Consider the following 17549-nt stretch of genomic DNA (forward strand, 5'->3'; position numbering starts at 1 on the left):
AAAAAGTCACTCTCTCTCCTTGCCTGGAAGGCGTTGCAATCCTGCGATCGCTGATCACACCCAACCAAGTTGAACTGAGGCAGCTCCTCCCGCTCAAAGGCCAGCGATCGTACATCTTTGAGAAGCGTTAGTCAGAAGCTCTGAGTCACAGCATTTTGGACAGTAATTTTTGGGAGCTGGCAGAATAGGGGCAAGCTATCTGCCAATGAAGCAATGGCAGGGAGCATTGCTTTTCAGAGAGTGCCCTCTGCTGGACTTCTGGACGTATGACCGTACTGCAGGCATCCCAAGTCGGAAGCGAAATCCGTTCAAATAGTCCATCTCCCTCCACAGGGGGACTCTGGGAATCGTAGCTCTGGGTGGGTAATAGGAGCCTCCTAGCAGCTAACAAGCACCCTTAAGAAACTACAGCTCCCAGAATTTTTCGGGGGAAGCCACAGCTGTTTAAAGTGTTACCATAGTGCTTTAGATGTATGGTCTGAATCTGATGTATAGATGGTATTTAACACCAGCTAAACTTGCCAAGGGACGCAGGTGGTGCTGTGGTCTAAACCACTGAGCCTAGGGCTTGCCGATCAAAAGGTCGGCGGTTTGAATCCCTTCGATGGGGTGAGCTCCCATTGCTCAGTCCCTGCTCCTGCCAACCTAGCAGTTCGAAAGCACATCAAAGTGCAAGTAGATAAATAGGTACCGCTCCGGTGGGAAGGTAAACGGCGTTTCCGTGTGCAGCTCTGGTTTTGCCAGAAGCGGCTTAGTCCTGCTGGCCACATGACCCAGAAGCTGTACGCCGGCTCCCTCGGCCAATAAAGCGAGATGAGCGCCGCAACCCCAGAGTAGCTCAGACTGGACTTAACTGTCAGGGGTCCCTTTACGTTTACCTTTAAACTTGCCAAAAACTTGCAGGAGGCAGTGGAAGACAGAAGTGCCTGGCGTGCTCTGGTCCATGGGGTCACGAAGAGTCGGACTTGACTAAACAACAACAACAGAGTTTGAAGGGACCGCGAGAGTCATGTAGTCCAACCCCCTGCAACGCAGGAATCTCTTTGCCCCACGTGGGGCTCGAACCCACAACCTTGAGATTAAGAATCTCATGCTGTTACCAACTGAGCTATCCTAACCTACCAGAAAATAAAGCACTGGAGTAGCATATTTACACACAAGCGCGTCAATAAACGATGTTTTAAATACGATTTCAATCATGATCCTACCTGAATTCTGTATTTTGAGGTTTGCTCTTTGGTGTGGATCTCGCTGTCCTTTCACGGTCAGCTCCCATCTGCCTCGGAAGAAAGTCCAGGCGGCTGCTCCCCTTATTCACCTCCGCAGGGTACAGGGGCACAGCTTTCCTTTCTTCAACTGGGCGTCTTTCGGACATCAATTTGGCGAACGGGCCTTCGATGCTTTGGGCTGAATTTCTTGCCCCTTCCCCGCCGGCATTTGTGTATGGGCCAGTCAGGATCGTGGATGAATAGTCCTTGGTTACGTTGATGGAACGGCCGAGGTGCGGAGAAAAGAGATTTGCAGATGGCCTGGAGATTCCTGCCCACTCTTGCGAATCCCCCATTGGCGCGGCCAAACGGTCCCCGGTTTCCTTTTCCTCTCCGGGTTTAAATGTTCTCCGGATTCCAGATGGTTGTTTCGTGCGCCGTCTTTTCAAGGAGTCCTGAAATAAATTGTCGAGAGAGGAGAGCAGTGGTCAAAGAACGAAGCTTTTAATCTCGGGGTTATGAGTTCGCGACCCACATTGGGCGAACGATTCCTGTATTGCAGGGGTTGGAATAGATGACCCTTGGGTACCCTTCCGAAGCTTAATAATAATAATAATAATAATAATAACAACAATATATTACTTCACATAAAGTATGCACAATTCTCCCTATGACTCTAAAAGAGAACTGAATGTAAAATACATGCACGGTAAGTATAATTATTACTGATATTCTTGTGCTATCATCAAGATTCATTGCTCTTGGTGGGATTTGCTGTTGATTTCAATGTTCCCCCTGAAAAGTACCCTCTTAAAGAAGACAGGCAGGCAAGCCCCAAGACTCCTATGGAAACCCATAAGCAGAGATCGGGCAACGCATAGATTCTGGAGCAACCCCAAGCTCCTTTTCCCACATTGGTTAAGGTTGGTTGAATCAAGTGCATTTAATAATAATAATAATTTATTATTTATACCCCACCCATCTGGCTGGGTTTCCCCAGCCACTCTGGGCGGCTTCCAACTGAATATTAAAAAAAATACAACATCAGACATTGAAAACTTCCCTAAACAGGGCTGCCTTCAATTGTCTTTTAAAAGTAAAATAGTTGTTTATTTCCTTGACATCTGATGGCAGGGCGTTCCACAGGGCGGGCGCCACCACCGAGAAGGCCCTCTGCCTGGTTCCCTGTAACCTCACTTCTCGCAGGGAGGGAACCGCCAGAAGGCCCTCGGAGCTGGACCTCAGTGTCCGGGCAGAATGAGTGGAGATGCTCCTTCAGATATACAGGCCTTGCTACAATTCTATAGGCCTTGATGCACCAAAGCACCCTAAAACTGCATGTTTTTAGATTAAAATGAGAATATACACACAGCAGTGTTTTTTATGACTGAGGGGTAACCGACCTACGCTTGTCCTTTTCTTCTGTACAAGAGACATTGATAGCTCGACTCCTCAAAACATCTAAAAGTGGCCCTAGGATGAGCCAAACAGGATAGCAAAGAATAAAAAAACTGTAGAGTTGAAAGGGGCACCGAGGGTCATCTAGTCCAACCCCCTGCAATGGAGGAATCTCAACACACAGTCTCCCATCCAGTTTGAAACCATGTCAGACCCTGCTTAGCTTTGCAAATGTGCAGTTTTAATTGCTGTACCATAGGGATTAGAATGGTAGAATCTGCCTTACATTGAGCCAGATTCTGGGTCCATGTAGCCCAGAATAGGTGGTTTCTCTTCAGGGCAAAATGGGGCACTGCCCTTCTCCCAGCCAGGGCTCAACACTGTTTCTGTCACCCCCAACATAATGACCCACAGAATCATCAATTAGATCACTCAGTCTGTCTCTGGTGGCCAATCAGCTGCAAGTCTGCAGACAAATGCACCCAATGAGCAGTCATTATGTGTTGCTAGGCCCCGCCCCCTTGTCACCTGGTGAAAGCCATTTTGTCCCAAACAATTACTTTCCCTCATAGGGAAAGCCTGGGTAGGTCACTCACTGGAACCCAGATCTCCTCCGTTAACAGCACATCCTTAAAGAAAACAAAAGAGATTGTTGTGGACTTTAGGAAATGTAAATTGAATATTCAGCCACTCATTATTGAGGGGAAGTGTGTGGAACAGGTCCTGATGTTTCGATTTCTGGGAATGGAGTTGAGAGATGACCTAACCTGGGGAGAAAACAGCAAAGACCTGATGAAGAGAGCACGGAAGAGGTTATATTTTCTGAGAATCCTCCGGAAAAACAATCTCTCAAAGGACCTGTTGATGGCATTTTACCATTGTACTGTTGAGAGTGTATTAACTTAAGGAAGTCCCTGTCTTCAGGTTCTGAGGAAACCACCAACGACCTGAGACGACTCTGGGGGGATTTTTTTTGCTATGTTTACATATTTTCCAATGCTGGGGTTTTCTTGTTCTGCTTTCATATCTTAAATTGCAAAAATTTCCTGGGCTGTCTTGTCAGAAAGGTGGTACAGACGTGCAATAAATAAAATTATTTAAAAGAATTTATAATAATAAAAATAACCAAATGTTTAGAATGAGAGCAAAGAACCTCTGGAGAGTTCACTGGGGGGGCTGTCATCATTCCTCTGCCACATAGACCACCGCTCCTGGATTGGGGTTGCTCCCTCGTGGCATTCAAAGACAGCTCAGGTGTCCTCAAGTCTCCGTAGTGATGGCTGGCCGGTTTCTCTCCCTCAGAAGGTGAGCTGCTCTCGAATGTCGTCCCAGCCTTGCACTTTTCGCTTTTCTTGTGCAGGTCTTGTTTGGGGGTTCCTTCCCCATCGATCTTGTAACTGCAATGACACAGACACAAGGCAGTCTGTCATTTAGACCGCCTGAATGAAGTTCAAGGACCACTGATGGTTCTACAGACCAGTGTACAGGAAGGAGGAGGAGGAGGAGGAGGAGGAGTTTGGATTTGATATCCCGCTTTATCACTACCCGAAGGTGTCTCAAGGCGGCTAACATTCTCCTTTCCCTTCCTCCCCCACAACAAACACTCTGTGAGGTGAGTGGGGCTGAGAGACTTCAGGGAAGTGTGACTGGCCCAAGGTCACCCAGCAGCTGCATGTGGAGGAGCGGGGAAGCGAACCCGGTTCACCAGATTACGAGACTACCTCTCTTAACCACTACACCACACTGGCTCTCTAAGCAAAGATCGCCAGTGTTGAAGCAACGATTCTTCAACATCCACTTCGGTGGACTGGTCATGTTGTGCGGATGCCTGATCATCGTCTTCCAAAGCTACAACTCTATTCCGAACTTAAAATGGAAAGCGAAATGGTGGCGGTCAACAAAAGAGGTTTAAAGACCGTCTCAAGGCAAATCTAAAAAAGATGTAGTATAAACACCAACAATTGGGAAACACTGGCCTGTGAGCGCTCCAGTTGGAGAACAGCCTTTACCAAAGGGGTCATGGGCTTTGAAGACACACGAACTCAGGACACAAGGGAGAAAGGTGCTAAGAGGGAGGCACGCTTGGCAAACCCTCACCGTGATCAACTCCCGCCTGGAAACCAATGTCCCCACCGTGGAAGGACATGTGGATCCAGAATCGGCCTCCACAGTCACTTACGGACTCATTGTTAAAACTGTATTTATGGAAGACAATCTTACTCGGCTATGAGGGATTGCCAAAGTACAGACCACAGTATGGGAACGGCTGCCTGGAGAGCCATGGAGTCGAATAGAAGCACACTTTGGTTTAGAAACTCGGTCTCATGGTTTGAGCAGGCATGAGTGTCATTTCAGTGAGCTTTCTCTCTTCTGTTCATCAGGCATAGACGCATAAATAAAACCATAATATGACAAAGGGGCCACCAGTGACCTTGCTTCCAAGGAAACCAAGCCCTCTGGAATCTCTTACTATTGAGAGATTGGGGTATGCACAGCGCTATATTAACAGGAAGGCAACAACAGTATACAGTGGTACACTTCAGGTTACAGACTCTGCTAACCCAGAAATAGTACCTCGGGTTAAGAACTTTGCTTCAGGATGAGAACAGAAATTGTGCTCCAGCGGCGCGGCAGCAGCAGGAGGCCCCATTAGCTAAAGTGGTGCTTCAGGTTAAGAACAGTTTCAGGTTAAGAACGGACCTCCGGAATGAATTAAGTACTTAACCCGAGGTACCACTGTATTGCGTTGTTGATAATTAATAATAATAATAATAATAATAATAATAATAATAATAATAATAATTTATTATTTATACCCCGCCCATCTGGCTGGGCCTCCCCAGCCACTCTGGGCGGCTTCCATAGAAAGCAAAAATACAGTAAAATATCACACGTTAGAAACTTCCCTGAACAGGGCTGCCTTAAGATGTCTTCTGAATGTCAGGTAGTTGTTTATCGCTTTGACATCTGCTGGAAGGGCGTTCCACAGGGCGGGCGCCACTACCAAGAAGGCCCTCTGCCTGGTTCCCTGTAGCTTTGCTTCTCGCAATGAGGGAACCGCCAGAAGGCCCTGTTAAGTTTAGTTGAAAACTATCGTGAATCCCGACAAGACATAAGTACGGTTTTGGGGGGACAGGGGGCGGGCAGGTGTGGAGGACTCCCTGGTCCTAAATGGGGTAACTGTGCCCCTGAAGGACCAGGTGTGCAGCCTGGGAATCATTTTGGACTTGCAGCTGTCCATGGAGGCGCAAGTCAATTCTGTGTCCAGGGCAGATGTCTACCAGCTCCATCTGGTACGCAGGCTAAGACCCTACCTGCTTGCGGACTGCCTTGCGAGAGTGGTGCCTGCTTTAGTTATCTCCCGCTTGGACTACTGCAATGCGCTCTATGTGGGGCTCTATGTGACTCAGAAACTGCAATTAATCTAGAATGTGGCAGCTAGACTGGTGACTGGGGGTAGTTGCCGGGACCATATAACACCAGTCCTAAAGTATCTTCACGTTTCCAAGCACAATTCAAAGTGATGGTGCTGACCTTTAAAGCCCTAAACAGCCTCGGCCGAGAATACCTGAAGGAGCGTCTCCACCCTCACCGTTCTGCCCGGACACCGAGGTCCAGCTCCGAGGGCCTTCTGGCAGTTCACTCCCCGCAAGAAGCAAAGTTACAGGAATGCAAGCAGAGGGTCTTCTCAGTAGTGGCCCCCTCCCTGTGGAACACCCTGCCATCAGATGTCGGGGGATAAGGAACGACACAAGTTTTATAAGACAACAGAAGGCAGCCCTATATTGGGAAGTTCTTCATGTTTGACCTTTTATTATGTTTCTGTAAGTGATATGAGGGATGCGGGTGGCGCCATGCGTTAAACCGCAGAGCCCAGGACTTGCCGATCAGAAGGCCAGCGGTTCGAATCCCCGCAACGGAGCGAGCTCCCTTTGCTTGGTCCCTGCTCCTGCCAACCTAGCAGTTTGAAAGCACATCAAAGTGCAAGTAGATAAATAGGTACCGCTCCGGTGGGAAAGTAAACGGCGTTTCCGTGCACTGCTCTGGTTCGCCAGAAGCGGCTTAGTCATGCTGGCCACATGACCCAGAAGCTGTACGCCGGCTCCCTCGGCTAGTAAAGCGAGATGAGCGCCACAACCCCAGAGTCGGCCATAAATTATTAGGGGTCCCTAATAATAAATGACTATTTATTATTAACTAGATACCATCCAGCCCTAGTTACTTATGTGGCACCTGTAGGAGTGCTAATTGCATCGATTGAAGTGGTCAAGCAGGTGCATTTGGGTGAGGCGATCTCGCAGGTCCTATGGGCTTTAAATACTATCAATAACTTATTGAAGATCATCCAGTAGTAATAACAATAATTTATTATTTATACCCCGCCCATCTGGCTGGGTTTCCCCAGCCACTCTGGGCAGCTTCTGGCAACAGATTAAAAACGCAAGAAAACATCAGTCATTAAAAAGTTCCCTAAACAGGGCTGCCTTCAGATGTCTTCTAAATGTCAGATAGTTGTTTATTTCTCTGACATCTGATTGGAGGGTGTTCCACAGGGAGGGCGCTACTACCAAGAAGGCCCTCTGCCTGGTTCCCTGTAACTTCACTTCTCTCAGCGAGGGAACCGCCAGAAGGTCCTCAGAGCCGGACCTCAGTGTCCGGGTAGAACGATGGGGTAGAGATGCTCCTTCAGGTATACTGGGCCAGCCCGCAACTGGAACAGACCTCTGAGTCCAGGCATTACGTAAATGCCCACAAGGCCTCACTCCTGTCAGCAATTGTGCTGCAGCATCCGTGCCTCAGTTGCGTGGGCAAAGGATGGAGAGAGGTTTGTGTGTGTAGAAACCCCTGACCTTCCTGTGGCTGGAATCACCTGTGCAAAGGTCAGAGTCACATCCATTTCTCCACCCACTAGCCAACCTGGACCCACACAACACCAGTATGTGGTCCCTAGAAGGATCTCCAAAAGAGAATGCAGTCTCCCAGAGATGAAAAATGCTCTCCACTTCTGAGTTACACCAAGAAGATTCATCTGTAGCGACATTTCTTGGCCCAAGAAAATGGATTTAGAATCAAAGCACTTATCCATACCTGTAGGTCTCGGTTTTGCTTTTTCCAGGCCCAGTTTGCAAGTGGGTGTCTTCATCAGAGAGATAATTCTTCAGGACAGAGTCCTCTGTACACCTGGGCTGGCTGAGCTTCTTCCGTGGGGCTGGCGGGCTCCCCTTAACGCCCTTGGAGCCGCTCGTACGCTCCAGAAAATAGCTGGCCATGACTTCAAGGAGAGTTTTCAAGGGACTCTCCCTTGCCTGCAACAGAAGAGCTCAGCTGGTTAGAGAAAACCTCTGTCTTTCATTGAACCATTAAATGAGATATGTGCCCAGTGGAAGCTGCTTCAAACTACCGGTTCAACAAGCTCAATATTGTCTACACCAGGAGTCGGCAAAGGTTTTGTGGCTTGGGCCGGTTCACGCATGTGCAAACACTATTTACGGTGCTCCTTCCGGCACGGAGGAGGCATGCGCAGCTTCCCACTGGCTGCAGGAGCTACCTGTTAAGTTGTGGGTGAACATATCAAACGACACAGCGATTCTTCAAACAGCTCTTGTTTATTCACAGGCCAGAACAGAACTGAACTGAAGGATTCAGCCAGCCTGCTTATATAGAGCTCCAGTACAACATAACTGTAACAATTTTCTAAAACTATCCAATCACTGAACGTCACTTTCGATCCCTTATTTGCATAACTATCTACAGTATCCCCCTGCTGGCCCAGGGTGAGAACTTCAGTACATAACACTACCCTTCTTCACTTCCCGTGGTTCGTTTTACATATCATATACATCCCTGCATATCTTACTATAACTGTTCAAATCGGTTTTCCACTTTCGCATCCATCAAAAATTATTTACTCTGTACAGTTATTTTCCATATATTCAGTAAATGCTTTCCAATCTTCTTTAAATGTATGTTCTTCTTGCTGTCTTATTCTATATATTAAACCTGCAACTTCTAAATATTCTATCAACTTAAGTTACCAACCCTTCTTAGGTGGGACCTCACTCACTTTCCATTTATGGGCTAACAAAACACGGGCTGCAGTTGTTGCATACATAAACAACCTTTCCTGACACCTAGGAATTTCAATTTGGGTTATCCTCAATAAAAAGGACTCTGGTTTGTGGGTTTTGGTGGGGGGGCGGGGTTTGGAAAAGTAGTTTTAAACATTTTTTTCAACTCATTATAAATCATTTCCCAATACACTTTTACCTTTTTACATGTCCAACAAGTTCTGTAGTTTATCTATGGAACGGCTGGCCTCATCTCCACCCTCTCTCACCCAGGGCAGCTGTCTACCAACTCTACCTGGTACGCAGGCTGAGACCTCACCTGCCCGCGGACTGTCTTGCCAGAGTGGTGCATGCTCTAGTTCAGTGTTTCCCAACCGGTGTTCCGCGGCACACTAGTGTGCCGTGAGACGTTGCCTGGTGTGCCGTGGGAAGGAGGCGGGCGAGTCGTTATAGCATGTTTGTTTTCTGGAAGAAGGGCAGCAGGGAGCATGAGCCTGTTCCCCCCCCCCAGGGGGTAGAGAGGGGTGTGTGCATGTGCGGGGTGGGGGGGAGGTGCGTTGAGGCAAGGCAGGCTCCGCTCGCATGCTGCCTTCAGGAAAGGGCGAGCCTGGCGCCTCGGCTTCCTTGGCGTAGAAATCACGGCCGAGGTGTCGAGGCGGATGATCGCTCCTCTGGCTTCCCGGGGGTTGCTTGGCGCCGCAGCCTTCCAGCAGTTTCAGGGTTGTTTTTCCTCCAGAGCTTGGAAACATCCTCCCCTTTCCTCGGCTCTCTCTCTCCCCCCCCCCCGCCCCCCGCCTCTCCCCGCACCCCGCGCCGACAGCAACGGCCGGAGCCCGGCGCAATTAGCATGTTGCCAAGGAACCACTCTCCTTAGCAGACCTTCAGCCTCACCGCCCCCCCTCCCGGCCGCCTTCTCACCCCAATCTCAATTCGCATCCGAGAACCAGGAAGGAGAAGGAGGAAACACACCCAGGATTGGCCTCCTGTGTTAGAAGCCTGGCAGCCGGTTCAGCTTCTCCGGCTTGGGCGCAGTAAAGATGGGGGAAGAGGCAAGCAAAGGCTTCGGTTGACGCTCCTGAGCCGAGTCCGGGTCACAGTCTGGAGCAGGAGCCTCTGGCTTTGCAGAGACCCTCGGTGCAAGTTGCGTGGAGGGAGCAGGTCAGTTTCACAACTCGGCAGAGGAAGCCAAGGACTGCCAGGGGGAAGGGGACCCTGTTCTTGAATCATGCTTTAGGGAGGCGGTGTGTGGATCTGGCGAGCAGAACCCCCAGGAAGTAGTGGCAGAGAGGGCTAGCCTGCTGCCTTGGGCAATGCATCCCATATGGCGTTATTTCTGCTTGAAATTTGCTCCTAATCCCTTTTCTCAGGGGCTATATGCCCCCCCCCCCCGCGCCATACACACACCTAGTTGTGAACAGCAGGTTGCTTCAACCCAGAGACCTGAGTTCATTCCTGGGAATAAAGTTCTGTTTTAAATCAATGGGATGCCTGCCGGCTATCTTCCCTGACCTCGTGCCCTCCAGACGTTTTGAGACTACTGCAACACTCGCCAGCTGCCGCCAGCCCAAAAGTTGTTCTCCAAAATATCTGGAGAACACCAGGTTGGAAAGGCTGGATGAGAGTGTCTAGAGTTGGGATGCTAGATAGAGTCCAGGAAGCAGTAGGAAGAAAGTTTTCAGGAATGGGGAGAAAGAAGACCTGTAACTTAGCACAGCATGTATGCATTATGCGTTTGAGTGCTTCATAGCCTTCTGCGCAGAGCAGCTTACAGAAAGAATAAAAGTCATATAACGACGGAAACAGAAAGAACTATGAAAAATAACAACAATGCATAAAAAAAAAAAAACAGCAGAGGAAGATGCCGGTGCCACACAAAACTGGCAGCTCTAAAGGCCTTTTAACCTGGCCCCAAACAGATATCAAATTTGGTGCCAGCCAAGACCTGCACATCTCTTCAACTGTGGGGGACCCAGGTCAGAGCTTCTGAGGATTGTCTTAATACGTGGGCAGTTTTGTGCCTTGTATGCCAATAAAGTATTTTATAATTTTTCATATTTCTGTTTACTTACTATTTCATAATAAAGTAATTATAAAATACTTTCTTTGTGTTTATTTGATTCCTATTAAAGAGAGTTACTTTATATATAGTCAATATAGGCACAGAGTTAATTTTTTAAACATTTTCTAATGATGGTGTGCCTCAAGATTTTTTTCATGAAACAAGTGTGCCTTTGCCCAAAAAAGGTTGGGAAACACTGCTCTAGTTATCTCCTGCTTGGACTACTGCTATGCACTCTACGTGGGGCTACCTTTGAAGGTGACCCGGAAACTACAACTAATCCAGAATGCGGCAGCTAGACTGGTGACTGGGGGCGGCCGCCGAGACCACATAACACTGGTCTTGAAAGACCTACATTGGCTCCCAGTATGTTTCCGAGCACAATTCAAAGTGTTGGTGTTGACCTTTAAAGCCCTAAACGGCCTCGGTCCAGTGTACCTGAAGGAGCATCTCCACCCCCATTGTTCAACCCGGACACTGAGGTCCAGCACGAGGGCCTTCTGGCGGTTCCCTCATTGCGAGAAGCAAAGCTATAGGGAACCAGGCAGAGGGCCTTCTCGATAGTGGCGCCCGCCCTGTGGAACGCCCTCCCAGCAGATGTCAAAGTGATAAACAACTACCTGACATTCAGAAGACATCTTAAGGCAGCCCTGTTCAGGGAAGTTTTTAATATGTGACATTTTAGTGTATTTTTTACCTCTCTGGAAGCCGCCCAAGAGTGGCTGGGGAAACCCAACCTGATGGGCGGGGTATAAATAATAAATAATTATTATTATTATTATTATTATTATTATTATTATTATTATTATCTCTCATTTTTCCAAAGGATCTGGGAAATTTTGTACAGAGGATTCATCTTCTCACCTTGTTTTGTTTGCACAAAGACTGGAGGTGCAAGACATTTCGCAGCTCGTTTCTGTTGTTGATGCTGAGAGCTGTTCGGGGCAACTCTTCATCCATCACAACGATGGTTTTCTTCAAGCACTGCAGAGGGAAGAGAGAGGACGGATGTGAAGCTGTACAGGATATTGACCTCTCCCCATCCTGTCTTAACAGTTCGGGACAACTTGTCGATAACGTTCCTACAGAAAAATACTATCCAGTGAAGTTGGCATAGCACATAAAGGTAAAGGGACCCCTGACCATTAGGTCCAGTAGTTGCTGGGGAACATTTGCATTATGAAGTGTATAAAATCACTATGTGGAATCTGACCCTATTGAGTCGTGGCCAATCCTGAATGGACCCATCAGGAAAGGAATAAGAGCTCCGCAACCCCATAGTTGCCTTTGGCTGGGCTTAACCATCCAGGGGTCCTTTACCTTTTAGATATCCTTGCCAAAGGTTACCATAAAGGTAAAGGGACCCCTGACCAATAGGTGTAGTCGTGACTGACTCTGGGGTTGCGGCGCTCATCTCGCTTTATTGGCCGAGGCAGCCAGCATACAGCTTCCCGGTCATATGGCCAGCATGACTAAACTGCTTCTGGAGAACCAGAGCAGCGCATGGAAACGGCGTTTACCTTCCCGCCGGAGCGGTAGCTATTTATCTATACTTGCACTTTGACGTGCTTTCAAATTGCTAGGTTGGCAGGAGCAGGGACCGAGCAATGGGAGCTCACCCCGTCGCGGGGATTCGAACCGCCGACCTTCTGATCGGCAAGTCCTAGGCTCTGTGGTTTAACACACAGGCGCCACCCGCATCCCTGGCATAGCACATAGGGGCATGCAATAGGATTCTGTGCATAAAGGAAAGGTTGCCAACCTTTTGGGGTCTGTGGGCAGATTTTGAGTTTTGGAAGCAGGGTGAATTTGATTTAAATCAAATTGATTTAAGTCATGATTTAAATCACTAGTCAATAATACTTGATTTAAATCATTTGTTTTACAGAAAGACTCATTCTTGCTGGTGTAATCTTAATATTTACAACCAGAGGAAGGTTTCGTTTTTGGAATGATAAATTTTCAGAGTAGTTTTTACAGTTATATCAAAAATTACTGATTTGGTTATACTATTAGAAATACAAAGACAGATAATTATGAAATCATTGTGAGGTTTCATAAGTTAACTGTTTATATTTCGACAACTTTTCTACTGTACTTTATTGGAAGGAGAAAAATAATCATTTCCTTAACAACCATTTAAACAATTTATTTAACTAAAGCAATAATATTATAGCATATGTATCCATGTTTGTTAACTGATGTGGTTAAATGTTTTTTTTAAAAAAAAAAACTTAGACTGAGTTTTAGCACACATGAAAAACTTAAATCCTTATTTCCTGATGACTAGCCTTTGGACTATAATTTAATTTAAATAGAAAACTATCTTTACAAAGATTTCTTCTCCAAAAGTATTTTATTTTAAAAATCTGATTTAATTTTTTTAATAGTAAAGGTAAAGGTACCCTTGCCCGTTTGGGCCAGTCGTGTCCGACTCTAGGGTTGTGCGCCCATCTCACTTAAGAGGCCGGGGGCCAGCGCTGTCCAGAGACGTTTCCAGGTCATGTGGCCAGCGTGACAAAGCTGCATCTGGCGAGCCAGCACAGCGTACGGAAACGCCGTTTACCTTCCCGCCAGTAAGCGGTCCCTATTTATCTACTTGCACTTTGAGGTGCTTTCGAACTGCTAGGTTGGCAGGCGCTGGGACCGAGCAACGGGAGCGCACTCCGCCGCGGGGATTCGAACCGCCAACCTTTCGATCGGCAAGTCCTAGGCACTGAGGCTTTTACCCACAGCGCCACCTGCGTCCCAACAATTTTTTAAATAATCCGATTTAAATTTTAAAAATCCATTTTTAAAAATTTATTTTTTAAATCATTGATTTTTATCCACCCTGTTTGGAAGAGAGGTTGCCGGTGTTTACAACCCTATGCCCCTCTAGCAGGTCACAATCCTCACCAGGGCTGGATCCTGAGGAAGTGCCGTATCAACGCAATAAGGCTGGCTGCTTTGCAAGGCAGCAAAACCATGCTTTGCAAAACCATTTCCCCCAAGCTTCAATTTCTTTAAAACTGTGACATTATGGCAGGGGAAAAGGCTGTATTGTAACTTTTGGGTTTGTTTGGGTTGTTGTTGTTGTTTTTAAAAAAACATTTTAAAAAGTTATATGATTTCATTTGCATTGTATCAGTTCTGTTTGTTTGTTTTTCCCCCGCCACAAGTTGCAAATTTTTTTATTTTATTTTTTGAGCTTGCAAGCTGCCCCCGATGATAGGAAGTAGCGGCCAAGAATGTAAATAAATGCATAAACAAACATAAACAAAGGATGCGGAGGGTTGGACTAGATGAGTCGCTTCCCACATGGCAATTCTATGATTCCGTGAAACTAACAAATAAGATAAATAATCCAGGCTTGAACTAGATGTGTGAAATGGATATGGGTCACAAAAGCAGACATGCATTTTTAATACTGGAAATTCCTTCTCTGCCTTTTTTCTCGCCGACTCTGCAGCTTTTAATGGATAAAATGCTAGAAGCGGCCAAACAGATGACTTTTAATAGCACCTCCTACCGGGGAGCTCTCAATCCCTTTCTCCCCTCCACTTTTTTTTAAAAAAAAGTTATTTTTAAACAGAAAAATCACTAGTACAGCTTCAATGCTCGGGAGAAACACCGTGCTATTTTTCTTCTCTCCAGTACACATCCGTTCAACACAATCTACTCTCTGTTTTAACATCTGGACAGCCTTTTCCTATCTAATTTGGTGGAAAAACTCATGTTTCTGCTTCCGCGTTCATGGGAATCCCAAGTGCATTCTGGGAAATGTAGTCCTCGTGGTGGGTGGCAGAGAGCTTGTTGTTGCAGCCTGAATCAAAGTCATTTTCATATATGTTTATATTTATATATATGTACACACAGACACACACACACACACACACACACACACACACACACACAAACAAGCACTAATTTCCCCAATTCCCAGCAAAATATGGAGAAAGCAGAAGGAAAGTTTTAAGCGTAACAAAATGCACTGCTATTTTTTCCCCTTCCCAAAGCATCGTAAAGCGCGCATGCACTGCTCTCCAAGGCAAGATCGCAAAGCTCTTTATTTTTATTATCTTTTACCTTTTTGCTGAGAAATTCTCTCACCAAGGAGGCAGCCACCTCTTCCAGGAAAGAGGCTTCCATTGCAAAACTCCCAGAGCATGCAAAAAAAGGGAGATCTGCGTTTGCTGGCTCAGTTTAAGGACAGGGAGAGAGGGAGAAAGCGAGAAAGCCTTTGTTTTGTGCGCCTGACGAACTGCAGCTGCACAGCTTCCAGGTCTCCATCTGCAGCCCGGCTGTTGCGTTGCCGTTGGCAGGTTGCCGTGGCGATGGAATCGTGGCCCGGAGAGCGTTCGCAGCGCCCCCTGCCGCTCCTGCGGGGGCAAGGCACCCGGCGCGGCGAGGCAACTCACCTGGGCGCGCACAGGTAAGCGCGCAAGCAAGGTACTCAGCGCGCCGGGCACTTTGGAGGGACCCAGCCAGTGCCGGATTTATGGTACCTGCGAGCGCTCCAGTTGGAGAACAGCCTTTACTAAAGGTGTCATGGGCTTTGAAGACACTCGAACTCAGGACGCAAAGGAGAAATGTGCTAAGACATGGGTAGGCAAACTGAGGCCCGGGGGCTGGATCCGGCCCAATCGCCTTCTCAATCCGGCCTGCGGACGGTCCGGGAATCAGTGTGTTTTTACACAAGTAGAATGTGTCCTTTTATTTAAAATGCATCTCAGGGTTCTGTGTGGGGCATAGGAATTCGTCCATTTTTTTTTCTTTCCAAAATATAGTCTGGCCCCCACAAGGTCTGAGGGACAGTGGACCGGCCCCCTGCTGAAAAAGTTTGCTGACCCCTGGTCTAAGAGGAATGCACGCTTGGCAAATCCACACCGTGATCAACTCCTGCCCCATTTGTTTTTTATCTTATATTTTGGAAATGTACATCCATTTTTTTTCTCCTTTAATTTTTGGGGGGACCCCCAAGAGAGTGGGGCCCTAAACTATAGCTGGTTTAGCATCTTCTTCTTCGGCAATCACTCGTAGCCAAGTAAGATTGTCTTCCATGAACACGCTTTTCACATTGAGTCCATAAGTGACTGTGGAGACCAATTCTGGAACCACACGTCCTTCCACAGTGAGGACACAGGTTTCTGGGTGGGAGTTGATCACGGTGTGGATTTGCCACGTGTGCCTTCCTCTTAGCACGTTTTTCCCTTGCGTCCTGAGCTCGAGTGTCTTTAAAGCCCATGACACCTTTGGTAAAGGCTGTTCTCCAGCTGGAGTACTCGCAGGCCAGTGTTTCCCAATTGTTGGTGTTTATAGTACATTGTTAAAGATTTGCCTTGAGACAGTCTTTAAACCTCTTTTGTTGACCACCAGCATTACACTTTCCATTTTTAAGTTCGGAATAGAGTACTTGCTTTGGAAAACGATCATCAGGCATCTGCACAACATGACCAGTCCAATGAAGTTGATGCTGAAGAATCATTGCTTCAACACTGGTTATCTTTGCCTCTTCCAGTACACTGGCATTAGTTTGCCTGTCTTCCCAAGTGATGTGTAACAATTTTCAGAGACACCGTTGATGGAAACTTTTGAGGAGTTGGAGATGGCATTTATAAGTGGTCCACGTTTCACAAGCGTACAGTAAGGTTGGTAGTACAATAGCTTGTAAACAAGCATTTTGGTTTCCCTGCGAATGTCCTCGTCCTCAAACACTCTGCACTTCAATCAGGAGAAAGCCATTTCTCTGTCCCAGCTTCTGCCAACCTAGCAGTTCGAAAGCACACCAGTTCAAGTAGATAAATAGGTACCGCTGCGGTGGCAAGCTGAACGGCGTTTCGGTGCGTTCCGGTTTCCGTCACGGTGTTCCGTTGTGCCAGAAGTGTTTTAGTCATGCTGGCCACATGACCCGGAAAGCTGTCGGTGGATGAATGCCAACTCCCTCGGCCTGAAAGCGAGATGAGTGCCACACCCCATAGTTGCCTTTGACTGGACTTAACCATCCAGGGGTCCTTTACCTCTTTACCTCTGCTATGCAGCATTCTTGAGCGATCTGGAATGTGTCCTTCAACTCTGAGATCACGATTGATGAGTGGGATCTGCACTCATTGCCCCGCACACTTTTTTGACCCAGACCCCACCCGCCACTTGCATGTGGCCCCCAGGAGGATGCCCAGAACGGAATGTGGCCCTTGGACTACAAAGGGTTCCCTACCCCTGCCTTATAGTGAAGGATAACAGCATCCCTACTTTCCACCTCTGCGTTCTTGGTTCATCTCACTAGCCAACCACTAGGTGACAGCATTAACACACAGTTGGGTTTTGCAGGATGCAAACAAGTCAGTGAAACAGAGCTGGGCAATTGCGGTGATATTGGAGCAGAATCCCACCCCATTTCCAGCCCTTGAAGCAGAGGGCTAATGAGCCAGTAGGGATAATTTTGGCCATCTCACCTGAATAATGGGCTCCCATTTGCCTAAACGTCTCACTTATTATTTTATTTTATTGTTTGTTTGCTGCATTTATATCCCACCCTTTTCTCCAGGGACCTCAGGCTAGCATTCATGGTTCTGCATCTCCTCATTTAATTCCCCAACAACCCTATGAGGTAGGCTAGCCTGAGAGAGAGAGACTGAGCCAAGGTCACCCAGTGAGCTTCATGACCGAGCGGGGATTTGAACCCTGGCTTCGTGGGTCCTAGTCCGACACGCTAACTGCTGCACCAAACTGGCTCTCACACTTGCAACGATGCCTGGCGCTCATTGGGACCAGTGGGGCAGGAAGCAGGGAGAGCAATTGTAGGTGGAACCTGAGTAAATGATAGAGAGTCTCCTC

The 17549-nt window shown here is 47.4% G+C and overlaps 1 protein-coding gene across 1 annotated transcript in view; it reads right to left on the minus strand.

The window, feature by feature from the left end:
* MINDY4 (MINDY lysine 48 deubiquitinase 4) overlaps positions 1-15030 on the minus strand; it is an 89244-nt gene extending 74214 nt beyond the window's left edge. Inside the window, exons 1-5 of the mRNA XM_081834292.1 lie at positions 14802-15030; positions 11598-11717; positions 7695-7912; positions 3760-4003; positions 1209-1663 (exon numbers count right to left, since the gene is read on the minus strand). Of these exons, the coding sequence (XP_081690418.1) occupies positions 1209-1663; positions 3760-4003; positions 7695-7912; positions 11598-11717; positions 14802-14864 (1100 nt within the window). The 5' untranslated portion in view covers positions 14865-15030. The remainder of the gene's footprint in view (positions 1-1208; positions 1664-3759; positions 4004-7694; positions 7913-11597; positions 11718-14801) is intronic.
* Between the last annotated feature and the right edge of the window lie 2519 nt (positions 15031-17549).

This window comes from Podarcis erhardii, assembly GCF_964252035.2.
Source record: "Podarcis erhardii genome assembly, chromosome: 12".
In the NCBI taxonomy this organism is placed as follows: Eukaryota; Metazoa; Chordata; class Lepidosauria; order Squamata; family Lacertidae; genus Podarcis; species Podarcis erhardii.